This window comes from Gymnodraco acuticeps, unplaced genomic scaffold (genome assembly GCF_902827175.1).
Source record: "Gymnodraco acuticeps unplaced genomic scaffold, fGymAcu1.1, whole genome shotgun sequence".
Lineage (NCBI taxonomy): Eukaryota > Metazoa > Chordata > Actinopteri > Perciformes > Bathydraconidae > Gymnodraco > Gymnodraco acuticeps.
This window is the reverse complement of record NW_022991962.1, coordinates 104584-126278: the sequence shown is the minus strand read 5'-3', so window position 1 is coordinate 126278 and position 21695 is coordinate 104584. Positions and strand designations below refer to the sequence as shown.

General features: G+C 40.1%; 3 protein-coding genes across 6 annotated transcripts in view; 1 reads left to right on the top strand and 2 right to left on the bottom strand.

Moving 5' to 3' along the window:
• Positions 1-256: 256 nt before the first annotated feature.
• mtx3 (metaxin 3) lies at positions 257-5891 on the bottom strand. 2 transcript variants are annotated; one of them, XM_034200764.1, is made up of 9 exons: positions 5798-5891; positions 4843-4912; positions 4471-4547; positions 4266-4358; positions 3998-4180; positions 3836-3912; positions 3145-3302; positions 2833-2921; positions 257-2671 (listed from the first exon to the last, which is right to left on the bottom strand). In XM_034200764.1, the coding sequence occupies exons 1-9, from the start codon at positions 5876-5878 to the stop codon at positions 2576-2578; spliced, it is 924 nt and encodes a 307-aa protein (XP_034056655.1). In that variant the 5' UTR covers positions 5879-5891; the 3' UTR covers positions 257-2575. The 2 variants fall into 2 exon arrangements, with proteins under 2 accessions (XP_034056655.1, XP_034056657.1); XM_034200766.1 differs by lacking the exon at positions 2833-2921.
• On the top strand, positions 5332-19904 carry thbs4a (thrombospondin 4a). Of its 3 annotated transcripts, none has more exons than XM_034200761.1 (26): positions 5332-5461; positions 5645-5905; positions 7205-7372; positions 7988-8110; positions 9108-9305; positions 9421-9668; positions 9814-9916; positions 10033-10124; positions 10833-10884; positions 10978-11231; positions 11317-11454; positions 11931-12011; positions 12092-12244; positions 12355-12459; positions 12549-12656; positions 13025-13184; positions 14616-14734; positions 15287-15339; positions 15424-15508; positions 15623-15719; positions 16126-16304; positions 16863-16911; positions 17022-17218; positions 18290-18462; positions 19208-19347; positions 19434-19904. In XM_034200761.1, exons 3-26 carry the CDS (start codon positions 7312-7314, stop codon positions 19481-19483), a joined length of 3018 nt encoding a protein of 1005 aa, XP_034056652.1. In that variant the 5' UTR covers positions 5332-5461; positions 5645-5905; positions 7205-7311; the 3' UTR covers positions 19484-19904. The 3 variants fall into 3 exon arrangements, with proteins under 3 accessions (XP_034056652.1, XP_034056651.1, XP_034056653.1); XM_034200760.1 differs by having other exon boundaries at positions 5645-5935; XM_034200762.1 differs by having other exon boundaries at positions 5645-5935; positions 7205-8299.
• Positions 19905-19907: 3 nt separating this feature from the next.
• The window catches only part of serinc5 (serine incorporator 5), a 30424-nt gene continuing 28636 nt past the window's right edge, over positions 19908-21695 (bottom strand). Inside the window, exon 12 of the mRNA XM_034200763.1 lies at positions 19908-21673. Within this exon, the coding sequence (XP_034056654.1) occupies positions 21529-21673 (145 nt within the window). The 3' untranslated portion in view covers positions 19908-21528. The remainder of the gene's footprint in view (positions 21674-21695) is intronic.

Below are 21695 nucleotides of genomic sequence, written 5' to 3'. Positions count from 1 at the left end.
GTGATGATGTTCAGCATGCTTACCCTACAGCTTAAACATTCTCATGTTTTCCAAGTCTAAGGCCAAAACCAAACAAAGAGCTCTCTATGCTCCAAACATCACTCAGTAGGCATGGTGAGCAGTGAAATCTTCTACTGGAAAATCACCCAATAGCATGCCTTGCAAACAGCTCATCAATTTAATCAGGTTCCATGTTGACTGTTTCAAGGGAAATTATATTAAGCGTTCATTTTCTTGGGAGAAAAAAAGACAGTGATCATACTTGGATTATCTTATTTGTATTTGAATAATATGATGACAGTCGTTACCAGCCGCCCACAGAGAATGAACAGAAACAAAAATGATGAAGATAATTTACGGGAATGTATCAAAAATGATGGAGGACACTGTTAACATGTTGACAATTGTACAAAGACACTAGCAGTCGTGTAGGCACACACACCCATATGTTCCTCACCGGCATGTTTGTTGTCGCTAAGATTTGTTATTGGAAACACACTCACTTTTGTTTCAGAATACAGTGCTTTACCGAGAATGGAACCATGAAGGGATTTTAGGCAATTTGCATGAGCCAAACTATCTTTACAAGAGTTATTTCCTTTGGACTGACACCAGGGACGCTATGAACGTGTTGGAGTAAACATGCATTAGGCTGTGAGAAAATTAGGGAACAAAACAGTAAAGAAAAGTGGCAACTCATTTTACTGTCCAATTTCAGAAATTCAGACGGTTAAAGTAAGAAAAAAAGGCAACTAATGAGACATTACCAAATGGGACAGACACCTCAGTTTTAACATGATAAACGTTAAATAGGCACAACATACAACATAGCAGAAAATCTAAACAAACAAAGACTGCAAAAAAGTGGAGAACCATGGCAACAACAGTAAGTTGTTAATGATACAGAGCATCTTGCATAAACAATACATTATAATTAAAAGACACACACTGGTTTCTCATACACCCAAACACAGATTAGTGCCACATATTGTGAATAACTTAATACAGCAAGTATAAATGTCCTCCGTGTATCTAGCAGAGTGTGAAGGAGCTATTCGGCTCTAATAGAGGGACCATTGCATTGATCTGAATCATGAACATATTTACAACTATACATCTTTACAAAGCAGAGGCGGTGAGAGCAAAGAAAGCTAATGTTAGGATATTCCTATAGCCACCACTGCATACCTACTGTATATTAGTCTAACTGAATGTCATTAGAAATCACAGGTTTTTCTTTTTTACAGCAGATAGGAGGATGTGAGCTCAGAGTGGCGCTAAAGGATCTGGACCCATGTTTTTCATGGTGAAACACAGATTTATAAACTGGAATAACATCAGATATCTAAACAAATGTAGGTGCTTTAGCAGTTTTCATATTTTAGTGACGTCTTGAAAGGCATACTATGCAGGAATTGTTGCTTGCCGTTTGTAAAAGTGCAGATGTCTCCTCCTCCCCCCCCCCCCAGCTCATATACACCAGAAGTGGGAGACCACATGCTGCGTCACATACAGCAAGCTAAAAGCCAACCTCAGACTGGAATGAGCTTTGTCCACTTAGGGATGTTGGCTGTGTCCACCATGACCCTTAGAAACAACCTGGACACAGAAAAAGGAGAAAATACTCTAGGGGGGCAGGGTCTCCGCTGATAAATCTCCACACACCATTCGAGTCATTAGTGGTGATTAAAAGGCAGTCTATGCATCGGTTTTTTGAGGAAAAACGGCATAATATACCTTTAAATATGTTAAATATAAAGGGTTGTAGAGAAAGTACATACTTCCTACAGGAATCAAAAGGAAGAAGAGGTTCCAGGGCCATTATGTGGAATGAAGGAGATTTATGGCGTTTGCTTTATCAATAGCGATCACATTTGCTTTTCTTTTAACTACACCAAGGTTTTTTGAATAAATGGCAGCCGGCAAAACTAAACTGAACACCAAGGAATGCAGACTTTCTTCGGTTTTGTTGCAGTTGAAATGATTCAGCAAGTCTCTCATTTACACGGCAGTATCAAGGAGCGTACCTTAGCTTATCACCCAGGCTACAGTTTTTCGATACCCTACGCATTGGAGAAGAATCGAGTAGAGCCGCACTAAAAAACGTGGCCTTATTGGCAGTAATGGAATATGTTATGTATAAATATAACTTCTAACTGATAAATGCCACTAACTCCTACACTGCTCCTTTAAGTGGTCCACTCTCAGGTCAAACAGGGCCACCTCTTCCCTGCTGGACTTTACATTTCCTTCAGCTTTCATTTAGACTTTGTGTCTTTCTCATTAAACACCACTTCTTAGCATTCCATCCATAACCACATACATGCGCTTAACCTTTTTAAAAACCTCACACATGCACTTTTCCTTCTCTCTCAGACCAGCATCTTTGAAATCTATCATCATTAGGTCTCTGTTAAATAGTCTCTTTTATAATCATAACTCTATTATTAGGTTTTTTTCCATTCAAACTGTAGTTCAGCTGGAAGATATTTTTGGGGGATTTTCGGATGTTGAGTCGGATTCAGAGCTGCACCTTTCCTTTCTTTCGGCTGGATCAGGGTGGAAAGGTGGGGGGTCACGCAGGAGTGGAGCTCTTCTCGCTGGCCAGGCTGGGTTTGGGGTCTACTCTGTGGGGTTTGTGCTGAGGGCTGCTGCGGAGGTTGTCATCCATCTACAGTACAGGATGTCAAAGTTAGTAAGAGCACATCATATTATGATAATGAGTAAGTGAGAGAGAATTTACTGTATATACTTTCATTACAGCTGAGACTGTATCTGCCAAACGCAACAATGAGCCCATGCAAAGAGACGACAAAAGGAAAGCAGAAGCACCTTCTCTATCAAGTTGGACTCTTTGTTTACAAGCTGAGTTAGTTTCTGGAGGTTGGCATCCATTGTTTCCTGAACAGGTGGGGGAGGACCTGGAGAGAAGAGGTGTAAGGGGCCACCCAGAGGAGAAGATAGCAGAGTCAATGGAGAGTGTTAGACCAATAAAGCAGACACAAGGGCAAGCGTGCAGAGAAACAGAGGTGTGAGAAGAAGGAAAATGAAAATGATGTTAGTTATGCATGTGCTTGTGTTTTTTGATATAAATATCCTCTCCACCAAGTGTGTGAGCATCTCCAGTGGGTGCAGCGATCTTACATGGACGGTCGGCGTTGAAGTAGAGAGCGAGGATGTTGTCACAGAAGCTTGTGAGGTTGTGCAGCTGCTGGAGGTGGCTCTGCAGCGGGCTGCTGGGGAGACCCGCTTTGTAAAGTGGAGACAAAAAGCCAAACACAAAGGCGTCCAGACTGGTTGGCCTACAAACACAAACAAAAAGGGAGATATATTGGGCTATTAGATATCTAAACAGTATTACTCGTATTGACAGTGTTTTAAACATAATGATTTACAATGAATCATTTTGAAATACTTTCAAACACTTTGCCATTCCTTCTAATGTGATGAACATCAACTTGACAACTTAAATGAGTAAACTAACACCAGTATAAACTCCTAACCACACATCTAAAAAACAAGACAATATTTCCATCTCAACTTGTGTTTGTCCAATAGCTTTGCACCTACATGTAATATACATAAACTTGCACTTTTCTGACTTTTTTTGTTGGATAATATACAACGAAATGTAATGATATTTGTTTGTGACATGGACATGGTACACTCTTAAGTTTTTTTAGGAGGATTTAATGACTTTTCTGATCACATTTAATTATATTACTTTTTATCACATAGTATATGTTTTTTCTGTGATAACAAATAATAAAACTGTACTCAGTACTAATTTCCAAAGCTACATTTATGTTGCTTTAAATGACATTAAAGAACTCACGAGTTGCCAAAGAAGTAGCTTGCAGTTCCCAGTCTGTATGAGAGGAGATTCAGGCACTCTTTAGCATCACTGTAGAGCTGAGGCAGACAATGAGAGGTTTACAGTGTGAAAAAGAGTACTTAACACATTAACACAGAGTTGAAACAAATGGTCAATATGTACCTTCCCCTCCACCTCAGTGATTCGGTGTAGTGGCGCCTCTCCTTTGGTTAGCAGGATGCGGGACAGGGCGGTGCTGGCAAGGCGACCCGGGACGATGAAGTTGAGAGGGAAGGGTGAGCGTGAAGCAAACCACGGCCGTGTCAGATTGACGTAGTTTTCTGCATCCACCCAGAAAGTGTGCATCTGTGGGAGACAAAGCATCACTTCGAGTATAAACAGAAGTCACAGGTTAGTTCTTGTCAGGACACAAGCAGAGAGAGGGAGTTACCAGAGCTGGTCGTAGTTTCTCCTCCAGCAGAGCGATGTAAGCCATGGTGTCGGCTCCTTGTCTGGCTGACAGCTCATAGTCTGCATTAAACCTCTGAAATTGAGAGTACACAAACAATACAGTCAATATTATGAATCTGCTTAATGAGTGTGGGGATGTATTGAGCAGGTGATGGACATTGAGAAACCTTGGCATTTATTCTCACCTGTTTCCTCAGGAAATTGAGAATTTGAGATGGTTGTTGAACTGCAACATCTCCACACAGCAACTCTGGGACTGTCGCTGCAGGTTGAATAACAGGAAGAAGATATTACACTTTGAGAAAAGATCTGGTGTCAAAATGATCATGTTATTGTTAGTGTCTGGTAATAAACATGTATTCTCTACCTACAATTGACATGTATTCACTATTTTGAAACAAATTCTGACAAATAAAAACATTGTTGTGTGATTTGAAGTATGCATATGTATGTATATACTAATGAAATACTCCTTTATCAGTCAAATAATTCACAGTTCATGCGGTGTCTGAACAACAACGTTATGTCATGCTAGTTTATGGAAAGGTGCAGGCCACCTGTTAGAGTCTTCCATGTCCAGTCTATCGGAGAAACTGTGACTTTTGCCCCTGAAAACTTGGCGTATGCCTGAAAGAAAAAACTGCACATCAGGAAAGATGATAAAAAGAGAAAACCTTTACAGCAGCAAGGATTTTTGTCATAAATGTTATGCTGGGACTGTACTTCCTGAACTGTTTATACCATCAGTGAAGGACTGTAATACAATCAACAATAACTTTTGTAAGATAGTTGTAATGCAGCTAAATGTTTGAAACTGGAACTGGAAAACAATTCAAATGTACAAAAATTAAGAAAGAAATATGACCAATTAAATCAAGAAGAGCTGCCACTAAAATGTATTTTCTTAATCAAATGTTTCATTTCGTTGTACTGATACTAACCATACAAGACTGCTGTCAATAAACTAAAACAACTACATTAGTATAACTATCTAAATGCTTTATAAGGAAAGCATCATCTTGTTCATAAATCAGTCAAAGTGTCACCTTGTGGCAGGAGTTGTAACTGCAGTGATTCACTGACATACATCGCTGACATCCAGAAAAGTACTCTATGTTCATTTTCCTGACAAAGTTAGGACTACATCTAAAGATAACGTTAGCCAGCGAGACACAGGTGAATATATCCATATAAATGAAAACCGGAGCTTCATCAAGCTGACCTTGAAGGACCACATTTCTGTGACAAAAGAGAGATATCTGAGAGCCAGTCCTTCACGAATGACAGACCATGCAGTAAGCAAAGATATGTTGCATCTTTGCAAACATTACACCGGAAATATTGTTTTCTATCCTGCAGAGTCTGAAACTGCAGCAGGCAAGGTAGCATGGGAGCTAACCAGAGAAACACAGAGAAGACGCAAAGAAACCACGTGAAGAAACATGTTGTCTTAAAAGCAATGCTGGATATAATAACCGTGTATTTTGTTTAAGAAGCGGAGGGTAACGTTACCAGGACTATGAGTGACTCGGTGTGGACAGAAGGCAAACCCCAGTCTCCTCCCCAGCATCTCAGCTCCATGGCAGCCGCCATGTTTGCTTCATGGAAGGAGAGCTGCAGGTGACGTCACAATATACCTGTCATATCAGGGTGAACAAAATCAATGTTTTCTATATCAATATTATTTAATACACACGTTTTTATTTTGTTATTAATATAAACATTGTCACATTTTAGTAAAGACATAAACATTGAATAGGAATTAACACAAATAAAGCGTATATTCCTACATGAATATTACAAGCAACACAATAGTTATCCGACACCAGAGACACAGTCAATTACAATAATTATTAATTGATTAGGATCGCCATTAGTAAACTTGATACAGATACATCTGCCACTCATCGTGGGTTCTAGACACAAAATCATTGAAAAATAAAAATAAAATACAACTATGGAGGTCTTAAAGTACACAAATGACATATATTCATATTCATTTGCAACCATTATTTGCAGAATGATGAATTCTTATAACAAAACATATATAACAAATATGTTTATTTGTATTTACATGTAGAGTTTATATAGATAGTATATATAGGGTAACTTTAGGTAAGTGTAACAGTCAGCAAGTCTGGCGCCCCAAAAAAACAACAACATAAACTTTATCTGTTTGTTTTTTTATTTGATCTGGAAGGGACTTTCTTTCAACCATATCTCCTCACAGCACTGCACCTTGTTTCAGTTTGTAAAGTGTGTGCTGTGGACTTGAGTATATGTAGGGGAACCTGGTTTTTAAGATTTTAATATTTGTCCACATTAGCAATGTGTTTAAAGAAGACTCTCCACACAATATTTCCCAGCTATCCTTAAAGCTGAAAGAAATGTGTTCGTGTGATGCCACTTCTGCCAACTCTGTGAACCTTTCCTAAAAAGAGGGCTCATCTGGGTTTCTCCAGTTTCTCATTATAATTTGATTTCCCACCATCATACTCTTCTTAATCAAATCCACGGCTCCACAGAGAGATGATTTGTGGATCAACGGCGAAAATGTAGCCTCGGGCAGAAATAGAAGTTGGTCCTTGTAATGCTTTCTTATACTTTCATGAACCTTTAGCCAATAGCACTGACACTTTGGCCAGAGAAGGTGAAGCTGCAGCACTTCCAGCAATCATTGGAATCTGAGTTCACATGTTGTCTCTTGTCACGTGAATTTTAAGATCAATCGTCATTCAGAAATGTGAAGTATTTTCACATTAGGATTGAAAGGAACAGTGATACATTCAGCATCCATTGTTATGAAGACTGACTTAATTTATATCAGGAATGGAAGTGCCCATTTCACTTTAGATTTTTATGTCAAAAAATGTCAAATACTCATTTCGATTTTTCTGTTGACATTTCACTTATCTTCAGAAACAATGGCATGACGTATGTCCACCGGCTGACAGTCAGACAGTTGAAGGCTGCCAGGTGTTTGGTTGGAGACCAGACAGCCAGACACAGACGGATGCGTGCTGATAATGCTCAGAGGGATGGTAAATGTCGCTCTTTGGCTCGGACCAGCAGCTGAGAGTTTGAAATGTAGGTTTGTAGAGAAAGCTTTAAGATGAGTACCAGACTTCTATCATGAAATCTTTCCAGGGTCTCAAGTCTAGCCCTCTGTGTCTTCCCTTTCCCACACTCTCCAACAGATGGAATTTAGAAAAGGTTTGCAGAGGCATGTACAACCAGTGAAATTACATTAAATTCAAATAAAAAACATCTGGCACGCAGTTATATAATTTAATAACTGGCTTACCAGGTAATCAAATCCACATTTATAACACAGGTTTGTGATGTTTGTGAAAAACAAAGGCCAGCTGGGATCAGCCTTTCCCCTTTAGACCCAGGCACAATCCATTTCAGACATTTTAGATTTGGCTGTACTAGCTGATATACAGAAGGGTTTAATGCTGTTATATTACGAAACCCCAAAAGATAGTATGAATATTCAAGGAATAAAAGCTTTCTCTTGACTCTTAAAAATAGTAAAATAATAACAGCTCATATAGAATAAGTAATCCAGTATTTTGACAATTCCCTTTGGAATACTATACATAGGGACATCAAACACTTTATATTTTGTTGGAACAGTAGCTGCAAGGGGACACTCCCTCTAACTATTAAACTGGTTCCTACACTGTGCCACTTCTGCAGCAGTCGAGTGCAAGGACCCTCCCCTCTGCTTTAAAAGCTGTGCCTGCGTCCACAAAACCATCTCACCTCTGCTGAGATGTTGCTTCAACACCTGGGTTCTTCCACCATGCTGTGTTAAAATAGGTGAATAATATTTGATATTCCTACTGATCCATAAGTGGAAGCAGACACTTCTTTTTTTTTTACGGGAACATAGCTTCTCCTGAGGTGTGTCCCACATTCGGGCACTAAAGATGGGTGTGTGGGCCAGAGCAGCGGCTCTGTCTCTGTTGCTGCAACAGCTGCTGCTCACTGTCACAGCTCAAGGCATTAGTAAGTACTCTTCAGCATCCATGCTCTTCTGGAAAACAACATATTTCTGTCTATAGATCAGTACAATTTAGAGTCTTTTCAGTTCCTAACTATCTGTTGTCTTCTAAACTTTTAATCTGCATCAACCTGGTAAAACGTTGAACTATGCTAATTAGTTTGGATTTTCTTGTGGTTATCAGAGTTTGTCATTCCTGGATCTATTAACAATCCGACCTAAATAAGTACATATTTTTTAAATGTTAAAACAACCCTTAACTGCCAGCTGAGAAAGTGCTTGTGCAAAACGTTGATTTGCCTGGAGTCTACACGCACATTTTTCCATATAATTTTGGATCACTTTGTATTTACTTGAAGCTTTTGGCTGTGTGCATGTGTTTTTGTGCGTTGATGTGTACGTGCATGTGAGGCAGCTGGTTTGTTCCAGTGGAAAGACTTTACTGCTGCTCCTTTCTTTCTGCACCTCCAGTCTATCACTCTATAAAACACGGCAGGATGCGAACAAGAACATGCACTGACACACACGCATGTGCACACTCCCACAGGTACACTGTCACACATAATAAAGCACCATGACTCTAGCAATCTGTGGTACACTGCGAACGGTAGCCATCAAGACACAAGCTCAGAAAGCTCTCCATTAATAATGTTTGTTTTTTACAGTGTACCAGATTGAGTGAGTGCTTCAAGTGAACACAAGCTGACTCTTTTCTAAGCTCTTTACAAACTATAAACAGTCACTGTAGTGTCTGTATTTAACTGTGTTCACTGCAGTCTAATGCAGGTTTTTAACAACCCTCTCCTGTGTTAGTCTACGACCTGCTGGTGTCTCCAGACTGCCTGCCAGACCTGTTACAGGGAAGTCTGAAGAACAAAGGGCGAGATGAGGCGTTCCTCCTCTCTTCCTTCAGCCTCCACAGCAAGGCCCCCACCTCGCTCTACAGTGTCATCAACCCCAAAGACCTCACCAAGTACCTGGAGCTCAGCGTGCAGGCCAAACTCAGCAAGGGTGAAATAATCCACCAACACACCTCTATTGCAACAGACCACTTTATCTGCTTGATTGTAATAACTTCTCCTGCTGCTTCTCTCTGTCTCTCACTCTCCCTTCTCTCCATCTCCAGTGACCCTTCGTTACCAGAAGACTGACGGCAGATTTGCCACAACCAGTTTCAACCACGCGTCCCTGGCAGACGGGCGGGATCACCATGTGATGCTGCATGCCAGAGGCCTTCAGGGCGGCACACCTAGCCTCAACATTTATGTGGACTGCAGACTGGCACACACTTTGAATGATCTGCCAGCTGCCTTTGGGTCTCTCCCCCCCGGGCCCAACAAGGTGGCACTGAGAACCCTGCAGTCCAGAGGGCAGGTGAGAGCAATCACACATTTAAAGGCAGAGAAATGCTGCATGGAAAACTTTTAAAATGATATGAATACGGCTTCATTGCAACAACTTCAGAGAAGTATGCCACATACATTTCATTTTATAACCCTATCTGTTATTCCTTTGTTAGGATGAACTGACAGACTTGAAGCTGGTATTAGAGGACACCATAGACAATGTGGCGACTCTGCAGGACTGCAGCGTGGATCAGCGAGAAACTTTGCAGCTGCTAAGTGAGAAAAGACTGCTGAGAAAATAACCTGATAAACAAATTCAGACATTCTTACCTATCAGGATAGTAGTTGTTGTTTATCCAGCTCTCTAATTGTGATTTGTGGAATTCCCCCAGGTATCCAGGGAGGCAGCACAACACACGACCAGGTCAGCATGCTGGAGCTGAAGAGCATGTTATCTGACATGAAGGTGCTGCTTAACCAGCAGGTAACCCGCTCTGTGTTCTTGACATTCTCACACGGGTAACTCTTGATGGAAAGGTAACCTTAAAAACCTTAAAATTGTTCAAGATTTATTTAAAAGTCCAACAACTACTTAACTTGTTTCTTTAAAATAGGTTAATGCTGAGATGAAGTGAAATAGATGAAATAAAACAAAAGCTATTTGGAAAGCTTTGGGTAGCAGTATATGTCGAGAGGTCCTTGGTTGTTTAAAAAGGGGTTTAAAGTGGAATAATGTGGGCTGATTCACAACTATTTGCCATTTCCGTTTTCTTTCTGCTAAAATTGGTTTTGCAATAGAAAAAGAGCGATTTGTTGTGAAAATTGAGAATCCAGACTCTGAGGAAGGACTGCTGTAACTCCAGCAGCAGAGAGCTGAGGAAAAGTGAAAAGGACCTCAGCATAGAGAAGATGGTGATTTCAGAAGCTCATTTAAAGTAGAGGATTTGTTTGGAGATAAGACATAAATAACTGGGAGCCTGAGGCAATATACGTTTTTCTTTTTAAGTTTAGCATCTAACCCTTGTCAAACACACTGAGTGAATCCTTTGCATAGAGAACCAGATCAATATAGCTGGCCTTATCAGACACACATTATACAGCCTTTTACATGAGATTCTGATTTGCCCCCATTGATATGAGCTAAAAAGCTACACAGCTTGTCCTGACTAACGGACCTTTCTTTCTGGTTTAGATTAAGGAGACAACCTTTCTGAGGAACACCATTGCAGAGTGTCTTGCCTGTGGTAAGCAGTACAAAAACAGTGTTCCTTTATAAAGTATTTGCATAAGTCTGACTAAGGGATAATTCAATAACGTGCTTTCATATCTGTCCACAGGCCTCGAAGGCAACCCAAACACCAACACAGGTCCGACTCCTGCACCATTTCTCATGAAGCCTAAGTCCCCCCCTCAACCTCAACCTAAGCCTCAGCCTCAGCCCCCCCAGCCTCCTCAGCCGCAGACTCAGTGCCCACCTGGGACCTGTTTCAGACAGAACATGTGCATCCCATTAGAGTCAGGTCGTTACCAGTGCGCCCCCTGTCCGGAAGGATATACAGGAGACGGGGTGCGCTGTGACGACGTAGACGAGGTATTGATAAGTTATTCAGTTTGCATGCAACTCTGCAACCAGTAAAAGTACACTTATTATCATTGAGTGTTTTTGTGTGTCTCAGTGCCAGTTTCAGCCATGCTACCCGGGGGTCCGGTGCGTGAACACTGCTCCTGGTTTCCGCTGTGAGAAATGTCCTCTGGGATACAGCGGTCCGGAGATAAATGGAGTTGGAGTGTCTTATGCTAAGTCCCACAAACAGGTACAACAAACTAAATTGATACGCTGTATGAAATACATTCTTTCTGTCTTTGTTTATCTCTGCCTGCTCTTCTTTCAATTCAACTTAACATACTTGCAGATGTGCGTGCACACAGAAATTCACATTGACAATTGTTCTGCACATTTAAAAACAAATATCTAATAAACACATATGACCTTAATTTTTTTAATGTTTTTTAAATTGCAGTTCAATTGCACTATTTAAATCAATTAACTTCTACTTAACATGCAGTATGCGGTAGAAATGTTGCTGAGCCTTTTTCCACAAGGACATCTGCATTTTCTCAATTTGTCATTAAACCATTTTTCCAAGTATTTGAAGGTCTGATAAGAATGTAAGAAAGAAAAATAATGTTTTTTTAACACATTTCTTTAGTTTGGATACATTCAAATCCCAAAAATGATCTGTCCGAACAGTCCACAATATCTGGCAATGACTTTATCTGTTATTTTCAGGTGTGTGAGGATATAGATGAGTGTCTGGGCCCGCCGCAGAATGGAGGATGCACTGCCAACGCGCACTGCCACAACACTATAGTGAGACCATTGAAAAAGTTACTATATCACTCTCTTATAGCAGGAGGCCATGGTTGTTGACGCAGTATTGTCCTCATCAGGGCTCCTTCCGCTGTGGAGATTGTAAAACTGGCTTCACAGGAGACGAGAAGAGAGGCTGCCAGGCAACCAGGCTCTGCCCCAACGGGAAACCCAGCCCGTGTGACGCCAATGGAGAGTGTGTGGTGGAGAGAGATGGCAGCATCAGCTGTAGGGTGAGCAATAAGATCATCCTTAGACATTAATGTATGAATCACTTACTGTTTCTCATTATATCATTTACACAATAAAGATATTCCATCTGGTGTGTTTGTGTGTGTGTTAGTGTGGCGTTGGTTGGGCAGGTAATGGCTATGTGTGTGGAAAAGACACCGATATTGACGGGTATCCAGACACTAAGCTCCCGTGCGGAGACATCAACTGTAAGCAGGTACGTATTTCTCCCCACCCAACCCTGTTTATGCCTTTAATTCATTCTAGTATTATCTCATGTTGAGTGTTCACTTGTGTTGTTTCCAGGATAACTGTGTGTTTGTGCCAAACTCTGGCCAAGAGGATGCAGACAGTGACGGGAAGGGGGACTCCTGTGACGAGGACGCAGACAGTGATGGCATTCTTAACGATGATGTCGGTAGCTTCACTCAACTCATACAATTGTGATTGTGATGTGCTATATGTGACATGTACTGTATGTAGTAACGTGTGTTGTTTATTGTTCTCTTTTATCCTTTCGCCTGTTTCTACTTGTCTTTCATCCTTTTTTTATAACTAATGCTGTTGATATATTGTGATTTGAAGGGTGTCTATTATCATCTGGCCAGGGACAACAGCTGGAAATTAGCCATGTTGGCTAGAGCTGCCCCATTTACTGTTTTTTGTGACAGTTGATCAATGGGGACTGTCCACAATACTATAAACTAAACAAACAAGTCTTTACAAACCCTCTCACTTGAGACGATGCACTTTACAGTATAACTTTATTTATTCTGTCTTAGGACAACTGCTGGCTCGTTCATAATGTGAAACAAAAGAACAGCGATAAGGATCTCCATGGCGACGCCTGTGACAACTGCAAAACAGTTGAAAATCCGTTACAGAGGGACACGGATCAGGACGGGCTGGGGGACGAGTGTGATGATGATATGGACGGGGACGGTAAGTGTGTATGTTGAACAGATGGAATAATATAGGAGTTTATCGTAGAATTCAATACAAAACACTCACAGCAAGGTGATGTTAATGAATTCACTATCCAATGTTACTATTGGGATAATCTCGAAAATGATCTCGTGAGTGACTTGGAAAAGCTGTCGGTTGAGACATTTATAAAGAGCCTGATTTTAAAAATTAGAGGAACTTATATGTAAGAAAAAACCAACTCTGAGATCAGAATCAGGATTATTGTCAAGTAGGTTTGCACATACGAGGAAATTGTAATGATCTTTTATAATGTATTCGGAAAAAAAGATCTGTGATGAATTAATATGTTTTTCTTAAATTAATGAAAGGCAAAATTATTAATGTAATCAGTGTCATTGAGAGTTTTAAGCACATTTTGATGATTCAATTAATTGAAATGTTCTTCCCCAAAAAACACATTACATAAAGATATTATATCATCCCATGCCTAGAGTATGTGTGTTATATAACAGGTCAATAATTATTAAGTTGGCTATAAACTGCGTGTAATTATAAAGTCAATTATTGTAAATGGTCACATTGGCGGAAACGGTTGGATGGTCATTACTGTGGGAGGTGTAGTTACTGGACCATTACTGCGTTTATTGCATCAATTAGAGGTAATAGATTTTGAAACACAAACCCAAATGGCTAATAATTACATTTAACCACCAGCGTGTCTGTGAGTGTTCTCCAAACCGCAGAGCGTCTAGACAGAAATAAAAACCTTTACAGTCCAGTTTAACAGGAAGTGTGGGCTCTTTTTTTCACTGGACTGGCACCACTATATCAGTTCAAAACATCCTCCGGCCTTTTGTTTCTGTTTCCAATTCACATCCTGTAGCAGTCAGATCACTGGCTGTGAGAGAAACAATTCAAGCCTTATTTCGAAACCTTAGTCGAAAACAGTGATAAGTGTTAAAATGTTCCAACTAAAATCGTATGTGCTGTTTTCACAAAATGTTTTCAAATACTTGTTTGCAATTTAGAGCACCTCTCATTTATTCCATTGGAAAAACTATTTTAACTTCTCACCTTATTGTGTACTTTTACATGCCTCACACATTTAGTCTGTGTTTGTTGACCCTTGTCCATTCAGTCTGGCAGAGCTCCAAGCTCTTGATCATTTGGTTATGTCTTTAACTTCAAGGCTGGATTGCTAAGCGCTTGGTCATGTCTGTCTCCTCTCTAAAAAGCATTTTCCATGGTGAGCCTCCGTCAGGCATTAAAGGCCACTGGAAACTATTTAACCCCCGTCTTCAACAAACAGTGCCATCTGGTGATGCGTTTGACGGACCGTGTCTGACTTTGGGCTCCGTCCTGTCATGCTTTTTTGATTTTCCTCTCTGCGTCACGGCTTTTGAACATGACGCAGAAATAAAGGAGTTGAGGTGAATGTGTCCGCAGGCTTGAAGAATATCCTCGACAACTGCCAGCGAGTCCCCAACACAGACCAGGAGGACAAAGACAACGATGGGGTGGGAGATGCCTGCGACAGCTGTCCTGATATGTTCAACCCTAACCAGGTAACAAACCAAAAAACACCTGAAAAGTAATAACCTGCTGCCATAAGATTCAAGATATGTTATTGTCATGTGTACAGTATCCAGGCTCCACACGCTCAGCTCTCCACACCAACATTTTAAGAAACTATACATATGAACAAACATATAAGATAAAAACTAGCATAAGAAAAATTGTAAAATATTAACTGACGTACATTAAAAAGTCTCAGAATAAAAGTACATAATGTGCTGCATGATAAAAATAAATATGATATATAAACAGCAGGGTAGAGTATGGTGTATACATACAGTATATAAATATGCATAAGAATAAGAAAGATAGACATAGCAGTATTAATATGAATATGAATGATATAGGATGGGTATGGTGCAGTGTGCAAATCAATAAAGTGACTAGTGTTAGTGCTGATGGTCATGACTGGGATAATGAGATGGGAGGGGGCAAAGTCTGAGAGATTATTCACAAGTCTGATGGCCTCTGGGTAAAAGCTGTTGGAAAGATCGGTAGTCCGGGTAACGCTGACCAACAGTATTTGTTTTGTATATCTGCAGTCTGACTCCGATGATGACCTCGTAGGAGATACCTGTGATGACAACGTAGACAGGTACAGCCCACTGCTATGACCTGTGGTATGAAGATGTGTAAAGTGTTGCCATTTGTTTGACATGCCCTCCCTCGTCTTCCTCAGTGATGGTGATGGCCACCAGGACTCAAAAGACAACTGTCCCACAGTCATCAACTCCTCTCAGCTGGACACCGACAAGGATGGAATGGTTTTAATCTCCTTGTTCATACTTCACTTTTTATTTTTGATTATTCGAATGTATGCTGAAATAAAGATGGCTCTTTGTTTAAAATACTACAAATGTTCTACTTCTTCTCGATAGGGAGATGAATGTGACGATGACGACGATAATGACGGCATCCTGGACGATGACGACAACTGCAGACTTGTTCCCAACCCAGACCAACTGGACACAGATGGTAAGTGTCATACAGTACAATATTTATAGTATATTGTTCACATTAACAGAAAAACACGAGGAAGTAGAAAACATTTTAATACAGGACAGTTGTCAAGATTTTGTTAGGGAAAAGGAAAACAAGTGTAAGAAAGTTAGAAAAAAACGTATTTATCATGAATACCATATATTACATTTAGTGTTGTATATATATTATTTAATTATTACTATTTATGTATTAATTTATTTACTTTTTGTTGTAATTTCTGTTTTATAAAATGTGAGGGTCCAGCTTCTGGGTCGCCCCTTAGCCTTTATCATATTGTTCCTGAGTACGTACATGCATGTGTACAGGAGCGTGTGATACTGTATGTGTGTGTACAGTACAGTATGTGTGTTGGTCCCTGATCTGTGTCTGTGCGTTTCAGAAAACAATGTCGGAGACGCATGCGAAGGAGATTTTGACCAAGACAACGTCATTGACATAATCGACCTTTGCCCAGAGAACGCAGAGGTCACGCTGACCGACTTCAGAGCCTATCAGACCGTAGTGCTGGATCCAGAGGGGGACTCTCAGATCGACCCCAACTGGGTGGTCCTCAACCAGGTAAACAACCTGGATAACTAGCCTCTGTTTCAGTGTGTTAGCATTCAGGGTTGCACTTTACATTCAAACTTGCAAATAACTTCTAATTGTATGGTGATAATTGTATGTAAAATAAGTATTAATCAAGTAACACTAAAGTAAGTAAGTAGCCAAGTAATAAAGTACATTTCAGGCTCGATCTGTCAATAAAGTATTATCGTATCGTCTTGTATAATAACCTGGAATTAACAATGGCTGTATGTGGATAATAGTAGACTGGAATTATTGTAACAGTCTATTAAGGGGAATACTAATAGGGAAATTCATTTAAAGATAACAACAAGACAAACCTATTTAGTAATAGTAAAGTAATGTTCGGATATCAACATCATTACATGCTATAATAACATTATCACTCCAGTTAGGATGAAGAAAATATAATCTTAACGGTGTGATAACATAATACTAAAGAGGCTTGACGTTTTCACAATATGATGGTTCTAGCAGCACAATCCCTTTCAAAATCACAGTGTCATAATAGGGCAAACAAAGTGAAGCTACTCTCTGTTGTCCTCACAGGGCATGGAGATCGTTCAGACAATGAACTCTGACCCTGGCCTTGCTGTAGGTAAGAGGAATCGTCACATCCCCACCTAAAACAGAACATTTCCCATCTAATTCAGTGTGCAGCCTTTCCCTAACATGTTATTTATGTTTTCTCATCTCTTGCATTTGTAGGCTACAAAGCGTTCAGTGGTGTTGACTTTGAGGGAACCTTCCACGTAAACACGATGACTGATGATGACTACGCTGGCTTCATCTTCGGCTACCAGGACTCCTCCTCCTTCTACGTGGTGATGTGGAAACAGACCGAGCAAACGTACTGGCAGGCCGCGCCCTTCAGAGCCGTCGCTGACCCGGGAATACAGCTCAAGGTGAATGGCTGCTCCCTCTACACAATCACACTATGATGGCAGCCAGCTATGCGGAGCAATTATGAGTTCAATTTCTGGCCCAAGGACATTTTGACAGGATCATGGATAGATTATGCTATGGGCAAAGACATGCAAAAGGCGTTTAAGGATCTAGACCAGGGGTGTCAAACTCAATTTCATCGCGGGCCACATTCGCATAAAGGTTGCACTCAAAGGGCCGGTTGTAACTATATAAATATATTATATATATATATATATAAAATAATGTAGTATATTACATAATTGCCTCTGAATTGGATTATTATCGGATAGGATAATAACTTAGTAATTAACTACTCTGAAAGCAGAAGCAAATAATTGCAAGTCTCTTCAGTAGCATGTCACAAAACAAGATGCATTGTGGGACATGTAGTTCATGGGCAACCTGCTTCTGTAAAGTGGCATGTAACCGTATAATAAACGTATTATATTCTTTGCAAGCTCTTGCGGGGCCACATAAAATGAAGTCGCGGGCCGGATTTGGCCCCCGGGCCTTGAGTTTGAGACCCCTAATCTAGACCCACAAACGTTATAGTTGTTAAGACAGTTTTTGGTGTGTTTTTGCCTTTTTTTTGTCCGTTTTTTCTTTCTTTTGCCTCTGTACTAAGTTCTTCCTGAACATGTTGTGTCTCTTTGTGGTCATATCAAGCCTCTTTGTAGTTGCTTTTAGTCTCTTTTGGTTTGTTGTAGCTCTTTTCATAGTCGTGAGTCTCTTCGTCCTTTTGTCGCTGTTATGCATCTCTTTGTAGTTTGTTTGTTTCTTTTGTGGGTTTTTTTGTTGTAATTTTGAGTCTCTTCCTGGATGGTACATTTCTCTTTGAGTGACATCATGTTGGTGGAAGCCAGAGTGGCCCCTGACACTTAAATCACCTGGGCCTGTGCAGGTGAACAAGAGGCTTTTGGGATTGATCTGGCACCCTGTGATTAGCGGCAGCCCACTCTGCCTCCGGAGTTACTGCTGGGGAAATGTTCTTACTCTCATCAACAGTTTTGTCTCTTCTTCTATGCTCTCTGTCTCTTTATCGATACTAGGTTGTGAAGTCAAAGACGGGTCCTGGTGAGTATCTGAGGAACTCCCTGTGGCACACAGGAGACACCCCCGACCAGGTGCGCCTGCTGTGGAAGGACCCGAGGAACGTTGGCTGGAAGGACAAGGTCTCTTACCGCTGGTTCCTCCAGCACAGACCACAGGTCGGATACATCAGGTACACACTTCCAGACACCAGCGGTGATACATAAAATACTTATACCACACTGTTCTAACACTCTGTTAGATCCTGCATTAAAAGTAGTACTTAAGTAAAATGATTTATGTTTGATCAGGAAAAATGTACATAGGTGTAAAAAATTGAAATGCCCTATGCGATAAAATCCCCCTGATGATATGATTATAATTGTGCATTGATGTAAAAGCAGGATTTTGGTTGGCTGACGTGGAGCAAAAGTTGTTCTATTTGGTATCAGACTGAAACTAATTATTATTTTCATTTTAGATGTATCTGCTGTTGTTTGATCTCCATTAGTTGGTCTATTGTTTTAGTTTGTATACAACTTTTTTAAAAGCCTTCATTGATTTCAATATGTTTCTTTTAACAGGAACAAAAAATAAAGGAACATCTGAAAGAATTCTTCTATGAGAAGTTGAAAAAAGTTACTCTTATAGTCAAACTCTTTATAAATGTTTCTGTATAAAAATCTTAATTTGTTAGGACACAATTAACTGAAGCTGTCAGATGAATGCAGTATAAAGCACAATATGTGTGTCTACAATGTAGTGGAGCAAAAGTGTTAAGTGGCATGAAATGAGAAGACTTGAGTCAAATACCTCAGGATTGTTCTTAAGTGCATTACTTCATAACATTATCCCCACTGCAGTTCACACATCGAGACTTATATACATTCACAATCATACAGTGTGAGCTGACTTAGTTTTCACCTTGTGTGAACCAGGGCTCGATTCTTTGAGGGTCCAAAGCTGGTGGCGGACACCGAGGGGATCATTGACACCAGCATGAGAGGAGGGAGACTGGGCGTGTTCTGCTTCTCTCAGGAAAACATCATCTGGTCCAACCTGAAGTACCGTTGCAATGGTGAGTATCAGCAAGGTAAACAAAGCTAAATCAGCCACTTTAACTGTAAGTACGCTGTGAGTTTATTTTCTTTCTCATCCCCACAGACACTATTCCTGCTGACTACGAGGATCTCAATGCCCAGAACACAGAGTGAAGCGCAGAGTTCCATCAGATAAACTATTAGAGCTGCACTGTTGAGAACAAAGAGGTAGTGAGGTCAAATGAAAAGTGAGAGGAAACATGATGGACTGGGTTGGTTAAAGATTATTTTAACGTGGTCATTTGAGTGAGAGGGTTTTAGGAAAGCTTACAAATTGGGCATTATATACTTTATTTGTGTGTAACTGAAGCCAGTACATTATTGTATAAAAAACAGGTCCTGTGTATTTTTGATCTCAAAGCAATTGTACCAACATTTTATTAGTACGTAAATACTGTAATAGATTACATTGCTAAAACAAAAAATAATCTGAGCATTTAAGAAGGAAATCAAGGCAGGTTGTATGTGGTATTTTACATCAGATCATTGTGTTATTTATCTGTATGAAGGAACATATCAGTAAATAAAAGACACCACATGGCATTCAATGTATGTTTTATTGAAAGAATGTGAACAATGAAGTGCATGGCACCCACATCTCAGATTATATAGTAAAACATACTACTAAAGTGGTCCTGTGTGTTATGGTAGGCTTCACAGTAGCTCCTGCTATCAGATTTTTTTGATTGATATCAAAGCCAAGAGCACCATTTATCTTCTACATTCATACCGATAGTTAAAAAGCAGTTTTGCAACAGAAGATGAGTCGCATCGCATGACAATATTTGCAGGTATATAAAGCATACATTGAAAGAAAGAGTCAACAGACCACAGGACTTAAGCCAAAATGTACATATTAAAAAACATGTTAGCAATACAGTCAGACAAAATAACATACTGATGTATTGATGAATGAGGAGCATAAAAGATTTGCAGTTGACAATGTGTAATACATTGTATTTATATACAAACAAAATCTGTTACACTGGCAACAAACAGGTCTTTGTGTGAATTTTAATTCAGCAGTAAACTCAACATCCAGTGTTGAATAACTCACTAATAAAACCCTCATGCTACTTTATTTTGACCTCCACTATGAGCTGACACATGTAACAAAAGCCTTTAAAACTGTACAGAAAATAGCTGATTTAAGTGTCCGTGTGTGCATGCAAATACATGTGTTTTTTTGTTGTTAACCAACCAAACAATTTAGATGTAGTAGGTTGTTTTCTGACATCTACCTTTGGCAAACATTCCTCACTGTGTCACTGCAGCTCTTCCAGAGAGGCGGCGCTCCACTAACGTCACTCTTATGTAAGGCAGGTTGATTTGAAGAGCACTGCCCTGTACAACAACAACGATGACTGGAAATGTTGAAGAGTGGACATGGATTTTCCTAAGAAATAATCTGGCTCAAAGGGAGCACGGACAATAATAAAATCTTTGTGGAAACTTCACAACACTGGGTGTAATATCTAAAAGACTTTGTTCTGTTGCATAGAAAACTTCTAGAAAAAGAGAGCGATATACCACAAACAGCTTACATGTGAGCCTGAGAGATGAGATTTTAAACAGAGTCAGGGACAATTGTAATTCAATTCATACCACACCTTCACAAAATTATTCCTGATAACTGAATATGCACTTAAATAAATACAATTTATCTTGTAACATCTTTAACCTTAAATACATTTGTCCCAAAACTTTGCTACAACTTTATGGTCCAACTACACAGAACTAAAATGCCTGGCTGAGAGTAAAAGCACAAAAAAACCTGAAAAAACGGACACACAGTAATACAAAATACACTTTCAAATCTGAAATCATGAAGGAATCTATGGGGGTCGGAGGCTTATTATGTTTCACTATGTACTCCCATGATTCTTTATGTAATTTCAAATGTGCAAGCAATACAAAACTCCATGAGTAAGTGGTAGTAAAAGATAGCAACATTACCATCAAGGTATTAACATTGTAAAACAAAGTAAAATAGACACTAGCATATAAAACAAAAGGCAACAGATAATCCTCAATTTCCACGCTGAGTGTAGGGTTGTGTTTTAAGGTAAAGGGGGGGGCGGGGCGGGGGGGCTGGTCCCTGGCTCAGCGTGAGAGCTTCTGCCTGAGTAGCCTGACCTCAGTGTGGGGGGAGGGGTGTCCTAGGCCTCAAAGCGCTTCGGGAACACCATGGGAGCAACGAGGGTCCACATGTAGAGGACGAGACAGACCCAGCAGGAGACCATCTTGATCCAGAACACTGACCAGCTCCCGTCCAGGAAATCCTCAATCTTATGGTTATCATAACTGTAAACAACAAGCACAGAGT